Source organism: Polypterus senegalus, chromosome 11 (assembly GCF_016835505.1).
Source record: "Polypterus senegalus isolate Bchr_013 chromosome 11, ASM1683550v1, whole genome shotgun sequence".
NCBI lineage: Eukaryota > Metazoa > Chordata > Cladistia > Polypteriformes > Polypteridae > Polypterus > Polypterus senegalus.
In genome coordinates this window covers 38,207,369-38,232,288 of record NC_053164.1, presented here as the reverse complement: position 1 = coordinate 38,232,288, position 24,920 = coordinate 38,207,369, and the positions used below count along the sequence as shown (strand labels likewise).

At 39.4% G+C, this 24,920-nt stretch overlaps 1 protein-coding gene across 3 annotated transcripts; it reads left to right on the top strand.

Moving 5' to 3' along the window:
- Nucleotides 1-867: 867 nt before the first annotated feature.
- Nucleotides 868-24,538, top strand: rnf181 (ring finger protein 181). 3 transcript variants are annotated; one of them, XM_039768407.1, is made up of 6 exons: nucleotides 868-944; nucleotides 2,418-2,505; nucleotides 6,472-6,605; nucleotides 8,014-8,129; nucleotides 13,507-13,581; nucleotides 23,236-24,538. In XM_039768407.1, exons 1-6 carry the CDS (start codon nucleotides 911-913, stop codon nucleotides 23,293-23,295), a joined length of 507 nt encoding a protein of 168 aa, XP_039624341.1. In that variant the 5' UTR covers nucleotides 868-910; the 3' UTR covers nucleotides 23,296-24,538. The 3 variants fall into 3 exon arrangements, with proteins under 3 accessions (XP_039624341.1, XP_039624342.1, XP_039624344.1); XM_039768408.1 differs by lacking the exon at nucleotides 868-944 and adding an exon at nucleotides 1,046-1,171; XM_039768410.1 differs by lacking the exon at nucleotides 868-944 and adding an exon at nucleotides 1,499-1,518.
- Nucleotides 24,539-24,920: the final 382 nt, after the last annotated feature.

The following is a 24,920-nucleotide window of genomic DNA, read 5'->3' as shown; positions in this document are numbered from 1 at the left end:
TATTCCGGAATAATATTCTGTCGACTAAATAAAAATTCCTTCTATTTAAAATTTAAATAGAACTTGAACAGAAATAATATCCACGCAGACTTGCACGTAAGAGCGGGACTCATCCGTTTTAACAAACAGCGTATTGCACTGATAGGAAATAGCCTGCCCATTTAATTATTTAGGAATCGATAAATAAATTAAGATTTTGTACAAATAATGTTTTTCATTTTTCATCCTTCATGGATTCTGGCCCCCCCAGCAACAGTTGCTTGCACCCCAAAGACTGTATATATATGTGTGTGTGTGTATGTATATATGTATGTATATATATATGTTTATATATGTGTGTATGTATATATATGTATTTGTGTGTATATATGTGTGTGTATGTATATGTATGTGTGTATATGTAGATATGTATATATATGTGGATGTATGTGTATATATGTGTGTGTGTATATATATATATATATATATATATATATATATATGACAGCAACACTCATCACTCACAACAGTGACAAAACAATTACATTGACAATCATGTTACGTTATTTTCAAAATGTTTCCTTTTCTTTTTCATTACTTCTTTAACACACTACTTCTCCGCTGCGAAGCGCGGGTATTTTGCTAGTAAATAAATAAGACGACAAAAAACTCCACGATAGCAAAGAACAACAAGCTATATAGGATGGTACCCGGAACAACAAAAACAGCACTCAGCTCTGCTCGTCGCTTGAATTTGTCGTCGCTCTACACGAACAGCAACTTCCCTTCGCCTCAACCAAGCGTCGTCCTTTGCGGCAACGAGTTTTACGCCCTATGATTGGTTCTTACCAAATAGAGCGCTAATTCGATTGGCTCCATTTTATATTGAGGCGGTCCAGTTGAATCGCTACCGCAAACGGCTTTAAATGTCATGTTATTCAGCATTTCCTGGTTGATGCGAGAGGGTAAGAATATAGCTAATGATTCGGCGTTAAATTTAGTAACTTGAGAAATAAAGTTTATATGGCTTTTGTTTCAATCTAAAACCATAGAAAAAGACATTAAGTAATTACTTAAGACTATAAATAGTTTATGTAAACACCGTTGTCTATTTTTAATACATTACTTTGCATGAATAAGCAATATTCGGACACTGCGCGTTATTGGGAAAATAATGGAAAAAAAGTGTGAAGTAAGAATAGAAAAAATTATGTGTATACCTTGGTTATCTTTTATGTTGTAAACATTTTATTATATTTTGGTTTAATGGCACCAAGTATTAGTCTTACTGGTAAAGGCGTTTTATAAAGTACAGATTGACGGTTCCTAATTACATAATTTCTTAAACTTGCCACGGAATACAGTACCAGGCAATCTAAATGTATATAATGCATGGATACCCATCAGTTTAAATTTTCGGTAATAGATCTATATATATTTTGGATGCTCCACTGTGGCAATGATTAACGGGAGCAGCCGAAAGAAGATCTATAAACCTTTTACAGACTGCACCTACAAGAGAAAAAAAATATAAATCTAGTAAGTAAAGCAGAATTTATGTGTATTAAAAATCGTGCCAAGAGGAATTATGACCAGTTAGCATTGGATCACCAGAAAGAAAAAAAAAAGTCAGTCAATAATGTTTTTAAAGTAAATAAACATTTGAGTGATTATGGCAATTTGGAGTCTACATCTGCCTAACCTAAGCTATTTAGAAGCTCTCCTTCTACAGTACAGCACAAGGTGGCATCCATAACTGTAGTATTACACTCATTTGCTGTTTCTCTCACTGGTGATGCAAGGTGTTTCTGACCACTTAGGCATCTTGTTCTGTGGACAGGAGTATCAGCTTGGACAAGATAAGAGCAGCATCAAGTTCTACAGGAAATTATTAAGAAGTGAATCATGATGAGAAAGAATTAGGAACAGCTGGCCATAATTACAGCCTTTATGTACAGAAAAAGCAACTGACAGATGTTTTTCCTCTGTAAATAACCTAAAAGCAACAGAAAATGAGCTATTTTTCACTCGTTATTCTTCATTACGAGTTTAAATGCTGTGAAAAATGCAGTCTCCATCATCCTGACAGACAGGCCATTCCCCATTTAAAAGCTCTTCCTCCTCTTGCAGTTTTTTTGTAGCCCTGTATCTTGCACTTGTATCGTATGCACTGGACCCAAGCTCCGTGTTAATGATAGACGAGGGAAAGTAGTGGCTAACAAGGTCAGACGTTCCATCCGTCATCTTTCTTGTGATTTAATTGTGATCCTTTAAGTAGGAGTTTTCTTTTAACTCATATGCAGTTACACACAAATCCCCAACTCAAATATCATACCTTGTTTATACAGTAACATTTATGAGTACATTTTCATTTTGGTAAATGTAAACAAAGGTGTCCAGTTTATTGACTGAAGACTTTTCTTTTCTGATTTCTGCAGTGATGGCTTGTTATTTTGATGAGCATGACTGTGAGCCAACTAACCCCGAGGAACAATACCGCCAGAATGCCCTTCTGGAGCTAGCCAGGTGAGGACGGTGCAGATATTTTTCTGAGTTACTGGGATAAGTTTATTGGGTCAGTCCTGTAGAGGTTTAAGGAATACTGGATTACGTCAAACGTTTTGTGTTGATTCCAAGAGCTTTTCTCAGGGTTACACATTATCACTCCCAGCATCACAAAACACTGCAATTGAGGTTAATTAAGGGGTCTTACTTGGACTAATATAATATAAGTAACTGTGGATATCTGAATAATTGTACTCTACAATGGACTTGTGCCCTATCCAGGTTTTGCCCCTTATGGTGCTGGGATAGGCTCTGTCTCTTTGTGGCCCTGATTTGCACAAAAAGGGTACAAAAAATCAATGATGGCAGCATAAGATTGATGCTACTCAGGCCAGCAGTTTCTAATTAAATGAAACAAAAACAACATATTTTACACTAATATGTTTTTAACAGTTGATAGGCTGTTGCCATATTTTTCATACAGTAGCAGTATAGCATTTTAAAATGTTTACACTTTGACATAGTTTCCACATCATTTTCCTCCTGGTTTGTAATGCCAGCCTGAATCTTGTAATATATAGACCCGGGCAGGCCAAGCATTGACATGTTGGCACTGATAAAGATTCCCACTCTGTATGCTTCTGTAGAGACATATGCAGTGTAGCATACAGAAGCCCACTTACCCACATATTTCTTTGGAGGATTACAACTTCAGTACTTTTAAATTGTGCATTAGTGTCATGTGACTAGAGAGTCGTAGTCAGTTTACACAGAAATAAGTAGTCTCACTAATGAGACATACAGTGCATCCGGAAAGTATTCACAGCGCATTACTTTTTCCACATTTTGTTATGTCACAGCCTTATTCCAAAATGGATTCAATTCATTTTTTTCCTCAGAATTCTACACACAACACCCCATAATGACAACATGAAAAAAGTTTACTTGAGGTTTTTGCAAATGTATTAAAAATAAAAAACTGAGAAATCACATGTACATAAGTATTCACAGCCTTAGCTCAATACTTTGTCGATGCACCTTTGGCAGCAATTACAGCCTCAAGTCTTTTTGAATATGATGCCACAAGCTTGGCACACCTATCCTTGGCCGGTTTCGCCCATTCCTCTTTGCAGCACCTCTCAAGCTCCATCAGGTTGGATGGGAAGCGTCGGTGCACAGCCATTTTAAGATCTCTCCAGAGATGTTCAATCGGGTTCAAGTCTGGGCTCTGGCTGGGGCACTCAAGGACATTCACAGAGTTGTCCTGAAGCCACTCCTTTGATATCTTGGCTATGTGCTTAGGGTCGTTGTCCTACTGAAAGATGAACCGTCGCCCCAGTCTGAGGTCAAGAGCGCTCTGGAGCAGGTTTTTATCCAGGATGTCTCTGTATATTGCTGTAGTCATCTTTCCCTTTATCCTGACTAGTCTCCCATTTCCTGCCATTGAAAAACATCCCCACAGCAGGATGCTGCCACCACCATGCTTCACTGTAGGGATGGTATTGGCCTGGGGATGAGCGGTGCCTGGCTTCCTCCAAACGTGACGCCTGGCATTCACACCAAAGAGTTCAATCGTTGTCTCATCAGACCAGAGAATTTTGTTTTTTTGTCCTTCAGATGCCTTTTGGCAAATTCTAGGCAGGCTGTCATGTGCCTTTTACTAAGGAGTGGCTTCCGTCTAGCCACTCTACCATACAGGCCTGATTGGTGGATTGCTGCAGAGATGGTTCTCCGCTCTCCACAGAGGACCTGAGGAGCTCTGACAGAGTGACCATCGGGTTCTTGGTCACCTCCCTGACTAAGGCCCTTCTCCCCCGATCGCTCAGTTTAGATGGCCGGCCAGCTCTAGGAAGAGTCCTGGTGGTTTCGAACTTCTTCCACTTACGGATGATGGAGGCCACTGTGCTCATTGGGACCTTTAAAGCAGCAGAATTTTTTCTGTAAACTTCGCCAGATTTGTGCCTCGAGACAATCTTGTCTCGGAGGTCTACAGGCAATTCCTTTGACTTCATGCTTGGTTTGTGCTCTGACATGAACTGTCAACTGTGGGACCTTATATAGACAGGTGTGTGCCTTTCCAAATCATGTCCAATCAACTGAATTTACCTCAGGTGGACTACAATTAAGCTGCAGAAACATCTCAAGGATGATCAGGGGAAACAGGATGCACCTGAGCTCAATTTTGAGCTTCATGGCAAAGGCTGTGAATACTTATGTACAGGTGCTTTCTCAGTTTTTTTATTTTTAATAAATTTGCAAAAATCTCAAGTAAACTTATTTCACGTTGTCATTATGGGGTGTTGTGTGTAGAATTCAGAGGAAAAAAATTAATTGAATCCATTTTGGAATAAGGCTTAACATAAAAATTGTGGAAAAAGTGATGCACTGTGAATACTTCCCGGATGCACTGTAATAGAAATTAAAATGGGCTGGAAAATGAAGGAAACCGGGAACTGCACTGAATGTATCTAATAAAATGGTCAATAGGTGGAGTAGCCGGCCATAAATAAAGAAAACAGATGTTCTGTAAAATAGACGGAGAATAAAAGAAGCATAGCACTACTTTGGCCATCCTGAAGTTTGTATATACAGCCCTACTAATTAAATCATGACAGTACTGCATGTTAATTTTATGAATACAGTAATCCCTCCTCGATCGTGGGGGTTGCGTTCCAGACCCCCTCACGATAGGTGAAAATCCGCAAAGTAGAAACCATATGTTTGTATGGTTATTTTTATATATTTTAAGCCCTTATAAACTCTCCCCACACAGTTATACAGCATAATCCCTTTGTATTCTCTTAGATATTAGGTAAGATTCATTGAAATTATGTATATAAACACACTGTTTATGTACAGTAAAACCTAAATATTATTTTAAAGATATTGAGTGTCTCCGATATCACATATGTTACAGCCATTACGATAGACCGGCCACCAGCAATAAATACGTACAATGCAAGAAAAATTGTGTACAGTGACACTAAACATACGTACATGTACTAAGTACTGTAAGTAGAAAATTAATTATGGTTACTCACCAACAATGACACGATGACTTGTCCGATAACGATGAGTTTAATTTTACTGCACAACAAAGGAGAGCGCTACAACCCTTCTAAAGGAGCCTCTCCAGGCGACTGTGTAGCACCGCCGTTATTCTTCTTCAGTCCAAATCTCTAAAGCAGATTCCATCTGCCTTATTACGTCCACTTACAACTCGTTTTGCACCCTGGTTAAAAGGACACTGTGGCCGTAGATCTTATATTCCTTTCCTACTTTTTAAATAAAAAGAATTGTAGCCTCATTGATTCTGTAATGGCGTTCTACAGCGGTGTAGCTTTTCCCTTCCTTCAACAAATCCAAAACATTTACCTTTTCGGCAGTCGTTAACCTCTTCAGTTGGCGCTTGGGCCCCGGCCCCTGAAGCAGTAGCAGGAGCAGATCATTTTGGAGCCATAATGAAGGGCTTGACTATGCACAAAGATAAACACAAAAGAGCACAAAAGTTAACTCTTTACACAGCGAAACACGTTGATGCTGAATGACCGAGACGAGACTTGGAACTTAACTGCGTGCTCTGATTGGTCAGCTTCTCAGCCATCCACCAATAGCGTCCCTTGTATGAAATCAACTGGGCAAACCAACTGAGGAAGCATGTACAGGAAATAAAAAGACCCATTGTCCGCAGAACCTGCGAAGCAGCGAAAAATCTGCGTAATATATTTAGTTATGCTTACATATAAAATCCGCGATAGAGTGAAGCCACGAAAGTCGAAGCGCGATATAGCGAGGGATTACTGTATCTATAAACATTAAATATTACAACTATAATGGCACTACCAAGTGGCTACCTAAGTTATTTCCATATGGCCGCACATAATGAATGCAGCAGAGATTTTATACAAATGTTCAATACATACTGTTGAATATAAAGTGTGCCATTTTTTCCCATTATGTCTAAATCTACGCTGTTTACCTGGACAGGTCACTTTTACAGGGGATAGAGATTGATGTTGGGCTGTATAACACCTCTGAGTGGGACCAGCGTTTGCCACCCCCAGCATCCAAAGGAATTGTACAGAATCTCCCTATGGTGGTCATTACACCAGCACAAGCTGGTAAGTATGATGGAAAAAGCAAAACAGACATTTTTATATGTTTTTGTAGAAAATATATTACAGACTGGATAGGAGTGGTGCGGTTCAGTTTTAGAGGTTTTTTGATGCATTCCAGTGAAAATGAACAGCTGCTTTACTTTTCAAAATTTTTTATTATTGCATGAAAAGATTTGAGCATCACTGCAGAAAGCGTACATCTAGCTAAACTGCCTATTGTTTAAATAGGTTATAAGAGCAGGACAGTGGCTTGTCCTGCTACCTTGCAGCACCAAAATCCTGAGCTGAAAACCCAGTTTAACTACTGTATGGAATTTGCACATTCTCATTCTGTTTGTATGTTATGCTCTTTAGTGGTACTAAATGTGTTTCCATGTGTAAATACTAAAAGATATTTTAATGTATAAATAATAATATCTAATTTAATATATAAGTAAATATTGTGATGCATGAGTGAGTGTGCCGTGCAGTTAGCTGGCATCCCATTCAGGGTTGGTTCCTGCCTTCTATCTCATGTTTGGGACAGTCCCTTAGCTGCCTGTGACCCTGTAATTGAATAAATGAGTTCAGAACATGAATGAATGGTTAATAGCTTGAAAAAAAGGAGACGTCGATCATTCATTAAAAACGTGAAATTAAAAAACTGTCCAAATCATAAGCTTAAATGTAAGTGGCTTACTGTATAAGAAAAAAAAAGTTATTTTTCTGTGCACTTTAAACAATAACAGTTTGAGTTTAAGAGATCAGTTATTACTTTTTACTGCAATTTAGTAAACCTACTAGTGTCATACATTTCTATAATAGCAAGAGTAAAAATGGTGGTCCTTGATTCATTCTCTCTCTGCATATGTGTGTTACCGGCAATGTATGGCATTATATAGAATGACAAATGCTATTTAGGCAAAGTATTGTCTTTTGGCATTGCATAGAATGCCTGGGAAATACGTGACATATTAACCGTTTCATACTTCGACATCCAATTTATGGCATTCTATACAATGCTTGTATTTCATACATTGCCTATAACATATATAATATAATATGTGTGTGTGATATATATGTGTAAAACAGTAACTGAAAACTGAGATAACTGTATGGATTAAAAAAAATCTTTTTTATGCATCTGTTCTGAATAGCTTCCATTTTGCAACCATAAAGAAAGTGGATAACATTTGGTTATTACGTGGTCAAGTCAATTTTGTTGTTGTGTACATACTGTATGACAATGACATATGTACTTGTATGTCCCCTCTGAACTGATTAACATATTGTCATGAAAGTACCAGTATCTAGTCATGAATTCAAATAACTTCATATTTTTGTGAATTTCCCCTAGGGATTAATAAAGTATCTATTTTAATAACTTTAGTTAACAAAACCCTTGGTGAATATGTTTTATGTGCTTTAACAGAAAAAGGAGTGAAATGCCCCGTATGTCTGCTAGAATTTGAGGAAGATGAAACTGTGAGAAAGATGCCTTGTGAACACTTCTTTCATTCTGGCTGCATTCTGCCCTGGCTGGGAAAGGTATGGCATAAAAATGAGAACTTGCTGCTTATTATGTCCATCTCCTTATGTTCTTTTGAGGAGTGGTTTGTGAATTTATTTTATTTAATAAACAATGAACATCATGATGACTCTCTCTGAACAGACGTTTTAGTGATTACAAATTACAAAGCCTCGTATGCAACATCCCATATCTGTCATGGCTTAACTCTAGGCTATTTGCAAGAACAAAAATTTGTTTTGTTAAAGTAATTAGAACACACACATTACATTTCTTGTTTGTAATGACTGCAATTGGTTATGTCACAATAATTTCTATCTTATTAAATTAAATACAGTACTTGTTTTCTTGCCATCTATATCAGGTTATTTAGGGATGTTGGAATTAACAGTTTTGTGAATTAGGCCCATCCATTCTACTATGTTTTCATTTAAAAGCACATACATTTGTCTGCGTTTTTGCCTTTCGTCATTGCCACCCTATTACTCCTGAGCCCTGAAAATTAAGTCTTTTAAAAGCACTCTTCAGAGCCGGATACTTCTGTAAATGCAGCGTCATTGTTGTGGTTAGGATGAGAGAACCATGCCGATTGGTTTAAACTTATTTCATGGCCCTTCCCTGATTGGATTCTGCTCATTACAGCATTTCAATCACTGACTGGTCATCCTTCACACAAGAAAACATTTTCCAACATGGCAGACATAGAAAATTTGCTTTCTATGGTGTTTATTGTGCTGCTTTATCTGTATGCATTTAAATTGTATTCTGTAAAGTTAGAATGAAGTATATTTGTGTAAAAGGCAAATTATTTACTGGTCACTACAGTTTTGCAATAAATCCCGTGTCTGGATGTGTTATGCATTCCAAAGCAAAATTAATAACAAGGCACTTCATGTAGTGGATGGGTGTGGAATGGGGCCGAGTTCACAATATTACAGGACAGAGAGACGCAAAAGAGCAGTGCAGTAAGGCAAAGAATTAGACACCTGTATGCATGTGCATACTTATTTATGTATGTACTGTATGTATGCATGTTTTCCTGTTGAGTTAGTTTTAGAAATGTTGTTTGGTACCAGATACGCTCCAATTGGCCAGCTTATATCAGTCCTCGCACAAACGAAAATAGAGCTAAGTGGCGTTTTTTTCTATCACTTTAATATTTGTGGTGTTCTCATCTAATGACATGACGACCGGCACCAGTTCTGAAGACTTTTACTTTCAATTGTATAAAGAACATTAACATGACGCTGGGGTACTTTGCTGCTGCACCTTAAAAATGTATTTCTTTTTCTATACTGTGAACACATTATCAGAGTCCTGCATGTGCCAGTAGTTTTGAAAGTGCATAAAGCACACGAAAATCGGATTTTCACAAGTCTCTGAAATTTTCACAACATAGTCCGTTCACCTGCCCAGTGAAGGTAAAAGTCTATGTCATAAATGTTTTCAGGCATTTCAGTATGGACAGGAAACCTTTTAAAAATGATTTGAAAAATCCTGTGGTCAGAATATTTTTGTTTAAAAGCTCTGTTTTTAAATGAAAATATAGTAGTGTGGGCATAGCCTTAGTAGCAAAGTTTTGAAAATAATATGGTTTTACCCAGAAAGCCAGTGTCTTCAATTGAGATATATGTTCAGTATACTTCATCCATGTAGAAATTTGGCAGGAACATTTCTAACATGTAAAATTCAAGCTGATCTACTATTGAGAAGTAAACTGCAGTAATCCATTAAAGAGCTGATAAAGGCATAATAAGAGTATTTTGGCATTGATTGTGAAGATGAGGGTTAAACCACAAGAATGTCTCATAGGCAGTAGACAGACATGCATACTACAAAAATAGAAATTTGAAAATGCAAGGTGCTGTTGAGAATTACTGCCACAATTGTTACATTAAACTGTTGGAAAATTTGCCAGGAACTGAGATCTAGAAATATTTTTTTTACAATAAGCTGGAGCTACACACAAGTTGCCCAGTTGTGTCTGTGTTCTTTTTGTAGCAGATTAACAGACGTTCATGAGGTCAAGTTCTAGTCATATGAATTGAGAACCAGTTTTATATGAATATCATTAGTTCAACCCTTGGATGAGTATCAGATATGAACAATTTCAGTTGTTACCTCATATATTCATGAACTTGCAAAATACCAGCGTTTCGCAGCGGCAAAGTACTGCCTTAAAATTGTTATTAAGAAGAAAAGTAAACATTTTTAAACTGAGGGGAAAATATACCAATAATTATTTGTTAAGGATCTCTTTGTATGCCCAGTTGTCAGTTCGGCCCTCCGGTTGTAATATGACCAAGCTGTGCGCTGAGCTTACTCTTGAGCATGCAACGTACAGTTGGCCATGTGAAAAGCAATCTTGCCTCAAATCTCACAGCTTGGATTGCTGCTGTCATAATTGGTTTGAGTTTCATGGTTTGTTTTAATTACGACAGTATTTGCAGGACTTGTGTTGAAGTGACATTCGGCATCTGTCAAGCGTTGTAAGCATACAGCCGGTTTCATCGAAAACTTTGCATCCAGCTTTTGAGAGTTTAAACATTCATAAACATCAAAGTGTCCGCTACTGAAATCGTCACATGTGAATCTAAGATGTTTAAGAGGCACTGGCGGTTGTCCAAAGGTATAAAATATTTGGCCATTTCGGTACACTTGAAAGTGACAACCGAACAATTCAGCGGCCGCCATCAACTCGCATGCAGAACCATAGGTGAAAGGCTTAAGCATTTCACTCTTATAGTGCTCCTGTGTAGTATAATTATCTCCTGTACTGTCATCAGTCCACACCTTGAACCTGTCACAGTCATTCAATACATAAGACACAGTGTTCCTTCGGATATCAAGAGTGAGCCTGATATGGCCGTGTAATATGTAACAAAGAGAATGGAAAAGGCAGATGCCATCTCCGAGCATGGAAACCACTCGGTAAGTGACAGTTCTTTGATCGATGGTGATCACCTCGATAGACATGTTAATGGGGGTACGGTTGGAACGATAAAGGAAATGGGTACCTGAACAATGTAAAGTAAGTCTAAAATACCTACACAATAACCATAATCGTAATAAACAAACAATAAAACAGCGGAGAAGCCGTGGATTAAATAAAAAGGCTGCAGTTATCGGCAGGGAGACGTGAATCCCGTGGCGAAGCAAGGAAGGGAAAGAAGAGACCGGAGCGATGGACGGCCTTATATAGGCAGGCAGTCAACAATGTGGGAGGTGTTGGGATGGGGGACTCAACGCCACCTCACACGGCAACTGAGCAGCAGGCTATGGACGTATATATGTACGTAAGTAGGATTCAGTTAGCGTTGGGAACTCGCATACCAAATTTCTTGAAGATTGGCCCATAAGTAACAAAGACTGTTGGAAAGTTCAATATGGCGGCTGACAGTGGCATCATACCACCGAAATAAGTACGCACATCGGTTTCGGTTAGCGCAGGGAAGCCGCCTACCAAATTTCGTGAAGATGGGGCCATAAATAAGAAAGTTCAAAATGGCAGAACTTGTCAACCATTATGACCGTTACGCGTAGAATTTCAAAATGAAACCTACTTAACTTTTGTAAGTAAACTGTAAGGAATGAGCCTGCCAAATTTCAGCCTTCTACCGACATGGGAAGTTGGAGAATTAGTGATGAGTCAGTCAGTCAGTGAGGGATTTCCCTTTTATTAGTATAGATATAAATAGAGAGAGAGAGGTCACTGAAGAAAATAGACATAAGAACCCATTTGAAGTTAAGTCTAACATACTGTAGTTTTGCAGTCACTTGAGTAGAGCGCTATTGTCAGCAGAATTGAAGGCAGCAGTGAGGTCAAGAAGTAGTAGAACAAAGGGAGATCACGCTTCAGTAGTAAGAAGAAAATGATTTACAATGGAACATAGACCATAACACTCGCAAGATAGCACAGCATCAGTTGAAGCCTAGCTGATCTGTACTTAATGTAATGAATGTGACCCAGTCTTCATAACCAAATAGGGAAGAATATTATGGGTTTTTTTTCTCTCAATTTCTTTGGCACATTTCCAGAAACATTCTTAACATTCTCTCTACTGTGAGAGCATTTCTCAAAACAGTTTATATGGTTTGGTACAACACTTTGGTTAAGCTGCAAAAGGCTTTTTTAAGCCCTGTAACTCATCCCAAATCTTTAATGTTTCAAAAGCAAATAATTATGTTGTTAAATGAGTCAGTGCCACCACATTTAAATGTACCTTTATCATTATTTAGACCATGATAGTCAAATTGCTCAGCTATATCGTCAAAGTAGAAGGTATACTGTAAATATGGTCCTTCTGTTCCAAATGAACATATTTCTGTTTCTTTAATAAAATTAATACTGTTTAGATCACAAACACAAGTTTCAACATTGCAGCCTGTAAAGATCACTGACCACAACAACCGCCATTGAAGCTTTTAAAAAACCATCTACACCCAAAGACGTTGAGCTACTTTGCGATTAACTGTTAAAAAAATTGTAGTTTTTAGCATTTTCAAAATTTTGTTTGAATGTTACATATTAAGTGTACCTCTTTCTTTTGCATGAGAAAACCCTTGCATCTACAAGTAACTTGTTGAGAAACAAATTTTTACTGTAAAATAACCTAAAACAGGAAAAACAAACAGAAAAATGGCCCAGCATTGTAGAATAAAATAGCATTAATACAACATAAGAAAATGACAATCATGTACTGCGGAATCCCAAAAGAGCTGCGATATATGACGATTACACCTAACAGGGTAGCCTGTCACACGTCACATCACACTTGCTGTTCTCTTGCTATTCCTTGATGAAAGACGAAGAGTTATTTGTTAGTGTTTAATTATTATTGTTTAATAGCACAGTTAATAAAATGTTTATTAATTGTTAAAAAATGCTTTATAATGGATACCTAAACTAAGATGTATTGCATAAAACCAGTTTTCTTGAAGAGTCTAACACTCTGCCAGAAGAAACTGACAGATGCTTTTTATCACTGTGAAAGTACAGTATAGTACTGTATATTGTTTTAACCTCTGCTACTTTATTATTCTCCCATTTTTAACGTGCTATAAATTGCCAAGGCAGTAGACTTTAATAAATTAAAGTGATGCTAGTTCAGTCTTGCCTCAGACTCGCTGTGTAATTGCAAGCAAGGTAACTTAAGCAGCCTTGTCTCCAGTTGTCAAAGTATTTATGTAATTAATGGTACTTCTCTTCTGCATTTGTAAAAACCTAGTCAGGCTGTTCACTAGAGAAAGTTGCTATATAAAATAACATTTTGCCTTCCTGTAGTGTTAAGGCCCATGAAGTTTTCACTGCCTTCTTCTTGAAGCTTTGTTGTTTTTGAAGTCTCCCTGTTTGAATAGGCTTGTGAGTATTAAACTTTTTTAAATTCATCATTACAGACAAACTCATGCCCACTGTGCAGACTTGAACTTCCTACTGACAATGAGGAGTATGAGGAATTCAAGAAAGACAAGGTGAGCATTTTATAATTGGCTACACAGTGCTGTCCTCCTGGTGCACATAAAAGCTGCCTGCTGGAGGGCTTGTATTTCCTCTAGGGGTCGCTAGCTCCCTCGTTGGAATAAGTTCTTTTGTAATTGCTGCGTTTTAAGCAACTCAAAACTATATAGATATAATATTAAAAGGCTATATCTCTCCCATGGTGATATGGCAGTAAGAAATCACATCTTCTTTTTTCTGCTGCTCCCGTTAGGGGTCGCCACAGTGGATCATCTTCTTCCATATCTTTCTGTCCTCTGCATCTTGTTCTGTTACACCTATCATCTGCATGTCCTCTCTCACCACATCCATAAACCTTCGCTTAGGCCTTCCTCTTTTCCTCTTCCCTGACAGCTCTATCCTTAGCACCCTTCTCCCAATATACCCAGCATCTCTCCTCTGCACATGTCCAAACCAATGCAATCTCGCCTCTCTGACTTTGTCTTCCAACCGTCCAACTTGAGCTGACCCTCTAATGTAATAATTCTTTGCTTTTATATAGCGCTTTTCTCACTACTCAAAGCGCTCAGCAATTGCAGGTTAAGGGCCTTACTGAAGGGCCCAACAGAGCAGAGTCCCTTTTGGCATTTGCGGGATTCGAAACCAGCAACCTTCCGATTGCCAATGCAGATCTCTAGCCTCAGAGCCTCTACTCCTAATTCTGTTCATACTCGTTACACCCAATGCAAATCTTAGCATCTTTAACTCTGCCACCTTCAGCTCTGTCTCCTGCTTTCTGGTCAGTGCCACCATCTCCAACCATATAACACAGATGGTCTCACTACCATCCTGTAGACCTTCCCTTTCACTCTTGCTGTCACAAATCACTCCCGACACTCTTCTCCCCCCATTCCTCCCTGCGTGCACCCTCTTTTTCACCTCTCTTCCACAATCCCCATTACTCTGTACTGTTGATCGTAAGTATTTAAACTCATCCACCCTCACCATTCCACTGACCTCCCTCTCATTTACACACATGTATTCTGTCTTGTTCCTACTGACCTTCATTCCTCTCCCCTCTAGAGCATATCTTCACCTCTCCAGTGTCTCCTTAACCTGCTCCCTACTATCGCTAGAGACCACAGTGTCATCAGTAAACATCATAGTCCACGGGGTCTCCTGTCTAATCTCGTCTGTCAACCTGTCCATCACCATTGCAAGTAAGAAAGGGCTCAGAGCCGATCTGTGATGTAATCTCACCTCCAACTTGAATGCATCCGTCGCTCCTACCACAGACCTCACCACTGTCACATTTCCCTCGTACATATCCAATACAACTGTTACGTACTTCTCTGCCACTCCCAACTTCCTCATACAATACCACAGCTCCTCTTGAGGCATCCTATCATATGCTTTCTTCAGGTCCACAAAGACGCAATGCAACTCCTTCTAGCCTTCTATAAACTTCTCCTTCAACATCCTCAGAGCAAACATTGCATCTGTGGTGCTCTTTCTTGGCATGAAACCATACTGCTGCTCACTAATCATCACCTCACTTCTTAACCTAGCTTCCACTACTCTTTCCTATAACTTCATGCTGTGGCTCAACAATTTTATTCCCCTGTAGTTACTGCAGTCCTGCACATCCCCCTTATTCTTAAATATCGGCACCAGTACACTCCTCCTCTACTCCTTAGGCATCCTCTCACTTTCCAAGATTCCATTAAACAATCTGGTTAAAAACGCCACTGCCATCTCTCCTAAACACCTCAGTGCTTCCGTAGGTATGTCATCTGGACCAACGGCCTTGCTATTTTTCATCCTCTTCATAGCTGTCCTTATTTCCTCCTTGCTAATCCGTTGCACTTCCTGATTCACTATCTCCACATCATCCAACCTCTTCATCAGCCTCTCAAAGTACTCTTTCCATCAGCTCAACACACACTCCTTGCTTGTGAGTATGTTTCCATCTTTATCCTTTATCACCCTAACCTGCTGCACATCTTTCCCAGCTCTGTCCCTCTGTCTAGCCAATTGGTACAGGTCCTTTTCTCCCTCCTTAGTGTTCAACCTGTCATACAACTCATCATACGTCTTTTCTTTAGCCTTCGCCACCTCTCTCTTCACCTTGTGCCTTATCTCCTTGCACTCTTGTCTACTTTCTGCATCTCTCCGACTATCCAACTTCTTCTTTACCATCCTGTTCCTCTGTATACTCTCCTGTATTTCCTCATTCCACCACCAGATTTCCTTTTCCTCTTTCCAGATGTCACACCAAGCACCCTTCTTGCTTTCACCCTTACTACGTCTGCTGTAGTTGCCCAGCTGTCTGGTAACTCTTCACTGCCACCCAGTGCATGTCTCATTTCCTCCCTAAACTCAACCTTGCAGTTTTCCTGTTTCAACTTCCACCATTTGATCCTCGGCTCTGCCCTCACTCTCTTCCTCGTCTTGATCTCCAACGTCATCCTACAGACCACCATCCTATGCTGCTTAACTACACTTTCCCCTGCCACTTTCTTCTTCAGATCAACTCTTCTGCATCGGATGGATGTAATGTACCTGTGTGCATCTTCCTCCACTCTTGTATGTAACCCTATGTTCCTCCCTCTTCTTAAAATATGTATTCACCACAGCCATGTCCATCCTTTTGGAAAAATTCACTATCCTCTGACATTCATTCCTTTCCTTGACAACTTACCTACCCATCACCTCTTCGTCTCTACTGTTCCATTCACCAACATGCCCAATGAAATCCGCTCCAATCACCACTTTCTGCCCTTTGGGTACATTGTTCATCACTTCATCCAAGTCATTCCAAAAATCTTCTCTCACACATTGCACTCCCAACTTGCAGTGCATATGCACTAACAACATTCATCATCACACCTTCAATTTCCAGCTTCATGATCATTACTCTGTCTGACACTCTTTTCACCTCCAAAACACTCTTGACATACTGTTCCTTCAGAATAACCCCTACTCCATTTCTCTTCCCATCCACACCATGATCGAACAATTTGAATCCACCTGGCCTTACTCACCTTCCATTTAGTCTCTTGCACTCACAATATATTAACCTTCCTTCTCTCCATCATAGCTGCTAACTCTCTCCCCTTACAAGTCATACTGCCAACATTCAAAGTTCCTACCCTCAGTTCCACTCTCTTTACTTTCCTCCTGCCTCCGGACATGTCTCCCCCCTCGTCTTCGGCCAACAGTAGCCCAATTTCCGCCAGCACCGTGTTGACTAAAAAAAAATAACTTAGCTTTCTTTAACGACGATTTACGCAGCATTACAGACAAAGGAAGCCAAATGGCAAGACAGTTACCAAGGTGGGATCTTGATGTATACAGTCTGCCATTTTTCGTCGCTGCTCTGGCTGCGGTCCAAGTCTTTTATACTGTCTTCTCCACATGCAGGCCCTTACTTAGGTTCCAAACAAAGCAGGGAAAGGATTCAATTTCATCTCTAACAGACAGAAATAGTACAATGCCCATTTTTGTAGTTGTATCTTCTCTCTTCAAATGCTTGCCTAGCAGTTCTAAATGCTGAGAGCACCTGTGTGCTAACTTTGGCCTGTCCTGTACATGTGAGTGGATTTATAAAATAATTTTTATACAGAGCACTGTGACAAACTTATATTCTGATTACAGCTTGTTTCTGAATTCTCATCTTAAGTGGAGTGGCTGTAACATAGCACGTTGAAGTTTAAGGTTACTGTGTGTTTAATTGGACATGATGATTGAGTACAGTGGGCATAGAAATGACCCCCCCCTTCAAAATATTCCCTTTTTTTTGCTTTATAGCCTTAAATGAAAACACACACAAAAAATATTTCTTCTCAGCTTTACTTACTCAATGCAACCTATAACATCCAAGTGAAAGATATCAGTTCAGAAAAATTATAAAAAAAATCAAAAACAAGACATACTGAGATTAATAAAGGATCACCCCAGACAATATTTGTAAACTCAAACGGGTGTAAGTAACCATCAAAGAATATGGGAATATTTCGAAGGGGGCGATTCTCTTCTATACCCATTGTACATATTAAGAATTTAATTCAAAAATGACCTTGTGAGACCCAGCCAGTTATGCACGTGTTTATTTGAAGTAAACAATGGAGAACAAAATACAGTAGACTAAGTGTTCAGACCCTTTTAATTTCTGTGCACTTTGTGTTGTAAACTCATTTTTAATAGATACGTTTACCATTAATGACAATGTAAAAACATTTTCAGAAAGTTTTGCAAAACTATATAATTAAAAGTTCTGATTTATAGAAGTATTCAGGCTCTTAATTCAGTACTTTGTATAAGTATCTTTGGCAGCAATTACAACTTCTTAGGTAAATCTCTGCAAGCTTTGTACACCTATTTGGGCAGTTAATCCCATTGTTCCCCATTGTTCCTAGTAGATCCTCTCATGCACCATTAGATTGGCTGGGAAGCATCTGAAACTGCCATCTTCAGGTCTCTCCACAGATGTTTTATGGGCATTAAGTCCGGGCTTTGGCTGGGCCACTCGAAGACATTCAAAGTCTTATCCCAAGGCCACTCCAGTGTTGTCTGGGCTGTATGCTTCAGGTCACATGCATTCTAAAGCAGTTTTGGCAGCATTCATCTTTCCCTCAATTCTGACCAGTATCCCAGTCCCTGCCAGTGAGAGGCAACCCCATGGCATCATGTTTCCACCACTATGCTTCTCTTTAGGGATGGTATTAGGCAGGTGATGATTAGTGCCTGGTTTTCACCCGACATAGTGCTTGGAGTTCTGCCCAATTAGTTCAAGTTTTGTCTCTTCGGCTGACAGAATCTTTTTCCACATGTTCCTGAAATACCATTTAGCAAACTCCAAGAGCCACTCTTACCATAAACACTTGATGAGATTGTCGTCCTTCCAACAGGTTCTATCACGTCAGTAGAGTAAGCTCTGTTAAAATGACCAGGGCCCTCTTACACGGTAATTCAGTTTGGCCAGGTGACCAACTCTAGAAAGAGTCCCAGTGGTTCCAAACTACTTCCGTTTCACAATTTGTAGGTCACTTTGTTTCTGGGAAACCTCAAAGCTTTACAAATGATTTTATCACTTTGACCCGATCTTTGCCTCAGAACAGTCCGATTGCGGAGGCCTTCAGAGAGTTCTTGGACTTCATGGCATGGTTTTTGTCCTGTCTTGCAGTGTGAACTGTGGGACCTTATATAAATAGGTGTGCTTTTTAAATTGATGTCCAGTCACTTCAGTTTGTCACAGGTGGACACTCGTCAAGCTCTACACATGTCAAGGATAATTAAAGCCAACAGGATATACAGTGGTGTGAAAAACTATTTGCCCCCTTCCTGATTTCTTATTCTTTTGCATGTTTGTCACACAAAATGTTTCTGATCATCAAACACATTTAACCATTAGTCAAATATAACACAAGTAAACACAAAATGCAGTTTTTAAATGATGGTTTTTATTATTTAGGAAGAAAAAAAATCCAAACCTACATGGCCCTGTGTGAAAAAGTAATTGCCCCCTTGTTAAAAATAACCTAACTGTGGTGTATCACACCTGAGTTCAATTTCCGTAGCCACCCCCAGGCCTGATTACTGCCACACCTGTTTCAATCAAGAAATCACTTAAACAGGAACTGCCTGACACAGAGAAGTAGACCAAAAGCACCTCAAAAGATAGACATCATGCCAAGATCCAATGAAATTCAGGAACAAATGAGAACAGAAGTAATTGAGATCTATCAGTCTGGTAAAGGTTATAAAGCCATTTCTAAAGCTTTGGGACTCCAGCGAACCACAGTGAGAGCCATTATCCACAAATGGCAAAAACATGGAACAGTGATGAACCTTCCCAGGAGTGGCCAGCCGACCGAAATTACCCCAAGACCGCAGAGACGACTCATCCGAGAGGTCACAAAAGACCCCAGGACAACGTCTAAAGAACTGCAGGCCTCACTTGCCTCAATTAAGGTCAGTGTTCACGACTCCACCATAAGAAAGAGACTGGGCAAAAACGGCCTGCATGGCAGATTTCCAAGACGCAAACCACTGTTAAGCAAAAAGAACATTAGGGCTCATCTCAGTTTTGCTAAGAATCATCTCAATGATTGCCAAGACTTTTGGGAAAATACCTTGTGGACTGATGAGACAAAAGTTGAACTTTTTGGAAGGCAAATGTCCCATTACATCTGGCGTAAAAGGAACACAGCATTTCAGAAAAAGAACATCATATCAACAGTAAAATATGGTGGTGGTAGTGTGATGGTCTGGGGTTGTTTTGCTGCTTCAGGACCTGGAAGGCTTGCTGTGATAGATGGAACCATGAATTCTACTGTCTACCAAAAAATCCTGAAGGAGAATGTCCGGCCATCTGTTCGTCAACTCAAGCTGAAGCGATCTTGGGTGCTGCAACAGGACAATGACCCAAAACACACCAGCAAATCCACCTCTGAATGGCTGAAGAAAAACAAAATGAAGACTTTGGAGTGGCCTAGTCAAAGTCCTGACCTGAATCCAATTGAGATGCTAAGGCATGACCTTAAAAAGGCGGTTCATGCTAGAAAACCCGCAAATAAAGCTGAATTACAACAATTCTGCAAAGAAGAGTGAGCCAAAATTCCTCCAGAGCGCTGTAAAAGACTCATTGCAAGTTATCGCAAACGCTTGTTTGCAGTTATTGCTGCTAAGGGTGGCCCAACCAGTTATTAGGTTCAGGGGGCAATTACTTTTTCACACAGGGCCATGTAGGTTTGAATTTTCTTTCTCCCTAAATAATAAAAACCATCATTTAAAAACTGCATTTTGTGTTTACTTGTGTTATATTTGACTAATGGTTAAATGTGTTTGATGATCAGAAAGGGGGCAAATAGTTTTTCACGCCACTGTACCTTACCACAATCTTGAATGCCACACCAAAGAGTCTGAATACTTTCAGATTTTCATTTTTAATAAATTTATACATTTTCAGAAAACATATTTGCACTTTGTTATTAAGTGTTGTTGAGTGCAGATTAATTGGCAAACATATCAATTTAAAATTAAATCTACAACATGATAAAGTGTGCAAAAAGTGAAGGGGTCTGACTACTTTTTGTGTATGTCAATAAAATTAAACAAAACATAAAACACTATCATATATGCTTAATCCTATTCTGGTAGCATTGGGTGCAAGGCAAGAAATGGCTGTTAACGAGGTACCATTCCTTAACTGGACCCACTCGCACAAACATCAACATTTGTACTCGCACACAATCAGTATATAATCACAAATTAACCTAACCTGCAAAACACTGGAAATATGGGAGGAAACCCATGCAGATGACCCTGGGAGAACATGCAGATTAAATACAGTCAGTGAGCAGACATGGGATTTGAGTAGGGGAGGTAGCAGCACAAACAACAGTGGCAGGAAAAAAAAATTAAAAATCAGCCTTTATTAGAGACTGCTTACACTAGCACAGGTAGTTGTTTGTAAGTTCTGTAAACATCTAGTAATGCTATTTTTGAATAATCAAGAAGAAATAATTGAAAAATTACATCAGTACTGTCTTAGGAGAAAAAAAAACTCTGAAAATTCACCTGGAAGATGAGCAACTAACATCACTGTCTTTACCAAAATGCAAAGCGCCAGCATCAAAGCCACAGTTGGCTGCCGCAGTTTAGCTGGATTCAAGTCACTCATATGCTTCATAATGGCCTTCCAAGTGGCTTTCTTTCTATACACTAAAGCAGTGGTGTCAAACTCCAGTCCTTGAGAGCCACAGTGGCGGCAGGTTTTCATTCTAACCATCTTCTTAATTAGTAACCACTTTTTGCTGCTAATTACTTCTTTTAATTAACTTGACTCAGGCCCTTTAGTTGTTTCTTTTTCCTTAATTAGCAGCCAAACAATAATAAGACACAAAACAAGCCACCACCACATCACACAATATCTGAAAATAAAGAAAGGTGAAGGTCTCCGTAAGGTTGATCTCTCAACTCACTAAAACACTTTGACGATGTTCTTATGGGAAACAGAAAATCAACAGTTTTGGAAATGTCAGCTGTGGCAGAACGAGAGCAACAACAAGCCGTGGAATTAAATAACGAGTTTAATTAACAGCAAGAATTGGCTTCTCATTAAGAAACTGGTTGGAGTTTGAAGCCCCAGTTTAGTTGGTCATCTGTTGGCTCGTTTCACAGAGGAAACCAATTCAGAGGACTGAATCTTTCTAACAGGGCTATTAAAATGTGAATTAGCAGTGAAAACAGGTCAATGATTAGGAAAAGGGTTAGAATGAAAACCTGTAGCCGCTGTGGCCCTCCAGGCCTGGAGTTCGACACCCATGCACTAAAGAAAAATAAGGATGAAAAGGAGTTGGTGGTGGAGAAAAAGTGCGATTGAGATTCCTTAAAAGCAACCATCCATCCATCAGTTATGCGATTCATAGGGTGATTATAGCCTGTGCCAACATGTATCATCAAAGGAAACATGAAGAAATAAAACATTGGTGCTAAGAACTAGGAAGCTTTACTGCATGATCAACCAAGATTGGAAGACAGCTCTGTTTCGTATACCGAGACCATTACCTAGACCATCAATCGTGAATTAGTACATCTTTGTTCCAACAAGGATCTTCAAAGAGGAGTTCTTTGGACCACACGTCCAGTTATGCCGTAATATGGAGCTCATGCATCAGCCTTCTATGTCTCCATGTTTAGCATTCTTTTAGATGGTCCTGAAAAGGGAGTACATTTCTTGCTCCAGTCATTCACTGTGTGGATTTTCCACATTCACTTCACATGAGTTTTCTTGGAATACTGTGGGTTCTTCATACATCCCCCACGATGTGCAGTAGCTCAATATGACCGAGTATGTGCATGTTTAAGACTATGGCACATTACACAACGTCTCACTCATGATGATATACTAGTATTTGATTGAAGAGCACTTGTGTCCCATTAAATGTCAAATGCCACAATACGCTGGTGTGGTTAAGAACACTTGAGTGGTGTGATACAATAACAGTTCAACTGAAGAGATGTCCCCGTGAAGCTACTAACGACATGGGCATAGCACACTAGTAGTAGAGAAATTGGAAGAGGTGCCGGGGCTGCGTATTGGTGACTACCGGCTGGCTTCTTAGTCAGTCAGGTTTTTGTCTTTAGTCATGGGATGGGCTCTGTGTACATGAAAGCTGAGCACCAATGAATGCTCATCTGGAATAAAATCCATATAATGCAGTGACGAAGAATAAGGAAGGTGGGTGCTTTGGATCTGACAGTCAGTATAGAAGCTCATCTGTCTGATGTTTCATATTTTATACATACTAGCAAAATGATCTGTTAGTTGTTTAAACTGACATGGTCTGGCGAGAAGTTCAGTAACTGCTGTCAGCCAGTCTGACATTGCCCATGACTAGAAGTCACATTATGTGACGTTGGCTTTAATGTGTGCCCTTGTGGTGGCCCCATCTAATTTAATGATTGGATGTAGAAAGTTTAAAACCAGATGGAAGGATAGAATAACTTAAGAAACCCTTTTGTTTGAGAGAGGTCTGTAGTGCACAGTGATAATGACAGATTTGGCAGGCAACTTACTATTTTTTTTTGCTTTATTTGGTAGTGCAAAAATTGTCATACAGTTTCACCTTGTCATTTTGTTTGTATCATAATAAATATATTTTTTTGTAACACTTTAATCTTAGGAGCGCAAAAAACAACAGAAGCATCGTCTGGAGAACCTTCATGATTCCATGTACACCTGAGAACCAGCAGCTTTGTCCTGCAGTGTTTCCACTATGACCCTCTCCTCTACGTCTACTGCAGAATGTCACCAAACTTTTCTCGACTCGCCTGTCAAGCCATTTTAAAGCAGTGCAATGGGTAAAGCACAAGGTCCTCAATAACCATGGAGAATGATAATGTGTGTACGTCCCGCAATTCCAAGAATATCATGAAAAAGATGAACAAAGTACAGTAAATCAGATTAGCAGATTGTACAAAATAAGTGGGTGGTGCAGCGGGTAGTGTTGCTGCCTCACTGTGTTTAGATTGTTGTTCTGTCTAATTAGGTGACCCCTAGTATGAAGTTTGATGTTTATTTTTCTGTTTCTTATGCTGGATACTCCCACTTTTCTCCCACAGTCCAAAGCCATACCAGTTGGTGCGATTGTCGTTTTCTAACTGGCCTTTGTGTGGATTGTGTGTGGTTATGCGCTTTTCAGCAGATTGGCGTCCATTGCTGCTGGGACTGGTGCAGACTCACCCACACCTTATGGTGGAAAAGCAGACACAGAATATGAATGGACGAATATAATAATTCATGTCAGGTATTGTGTAAATGATGGAAGCAGAAGGCAACCTTATATTTGAAAATTTTAACCCTGAAGAATAGTGGACGACACATCATGTGAGACATTCTACCAGATGGCGCCCCTCAACCCCAGTGGCCTTGTAAAAAAGAGTTTTGGGAATTTTCCTAGTCTTTTCTACTACCTGGGGGAGGTAGATGCCTCAAATCGATCAATACGAATTAGTCCTTGACATTTGGCTAGAGGCTGTTTTGAAAAGGAGACTTTTTCCTCCAAATCAGAGAAGGAATAACGTGTGCAGTCTTTTGAAATCAGGCCTCGATAAACAGTGGAATGTAAGCTCTGAACGCACGCGGGGCTCCCCCAGGATTAGTCGCGGTGCAGCACACTGGGGACAAACGTGTTGGAAAAAATGATCAGGACCAAAAACCAAACTTGTGTCTCCTCAATGTCTGAATCTTGTATGATGCTAAATTAAATGTTTTCTGTAGTTTGGAGTACAGGTTTGCAAGATTAAAGGAATCTTCAAACAGAGCAATGCAGGCTGCGGCGGACATTTTTAAATACAATTTGCCATTGTGCTTTGTGGGGATACTGAAGATGTATTTTTAAGCAAAGGTTGGTGGGGTACATTAACAAAACTGTTGGACTTCATAAATATTTATGTTTTAATAACAATACACATTATGAAACTGTTCTTAGTCGTTTCCTGTGTTTTTCAACTTGATAAATATCTTACCAATAATAACTGGCCGCCCGCCCAGAATTGTTTCTTAACTGGTGCCATTTGCCACCAGGACACATCTGGCTCTCTGTAACCCTGCACTGGTTGAGCACATTTGGAAAGTGAGCAACTGAATGAATAATACTGATCATCATGAAGATAACCTAAAGGCCTGAGCAGAAGTAAAGCTTCTTTCATGGTTTGCCTTAGGACCACTAGCACAGATTGCGCTTAAACCTTCAAGACCAACTCCAAGTCTTGAAAATATTTACAAACAAAAAAGTCCACATATACAAAAAAAAAAAATGTGTTACCCCATGTAGCTTACAAGTGATGGCTGAGAAGAATATTTCTC

What these genes read in the sequence shown, in the direction of transcription:
- rnf181 (XM_039768407.1), top strand. Translation starts at nt 911, where the DNA reads ATGTTATTCAGCATTTCCTGGTTGATGCGAGAGG. An exon ending in TTCCTGGTTGATGCGAGAGG is followed by an intron (nt 945 to 2,417) that starts GTAAGAATATAG and finishes TGATTTCTGCAG; the next exon opens with TGATGGCTTGTTATTTTGAT. An exon ending in CATTACACCAGCACAAGCTG is followed by an intron (nt 6,606 to 8,013) that starts GTAAGTATGATG and finishes GTGCTTTAACAG; the next exon opens with AAAAAGGAGTGAAATGCCCC.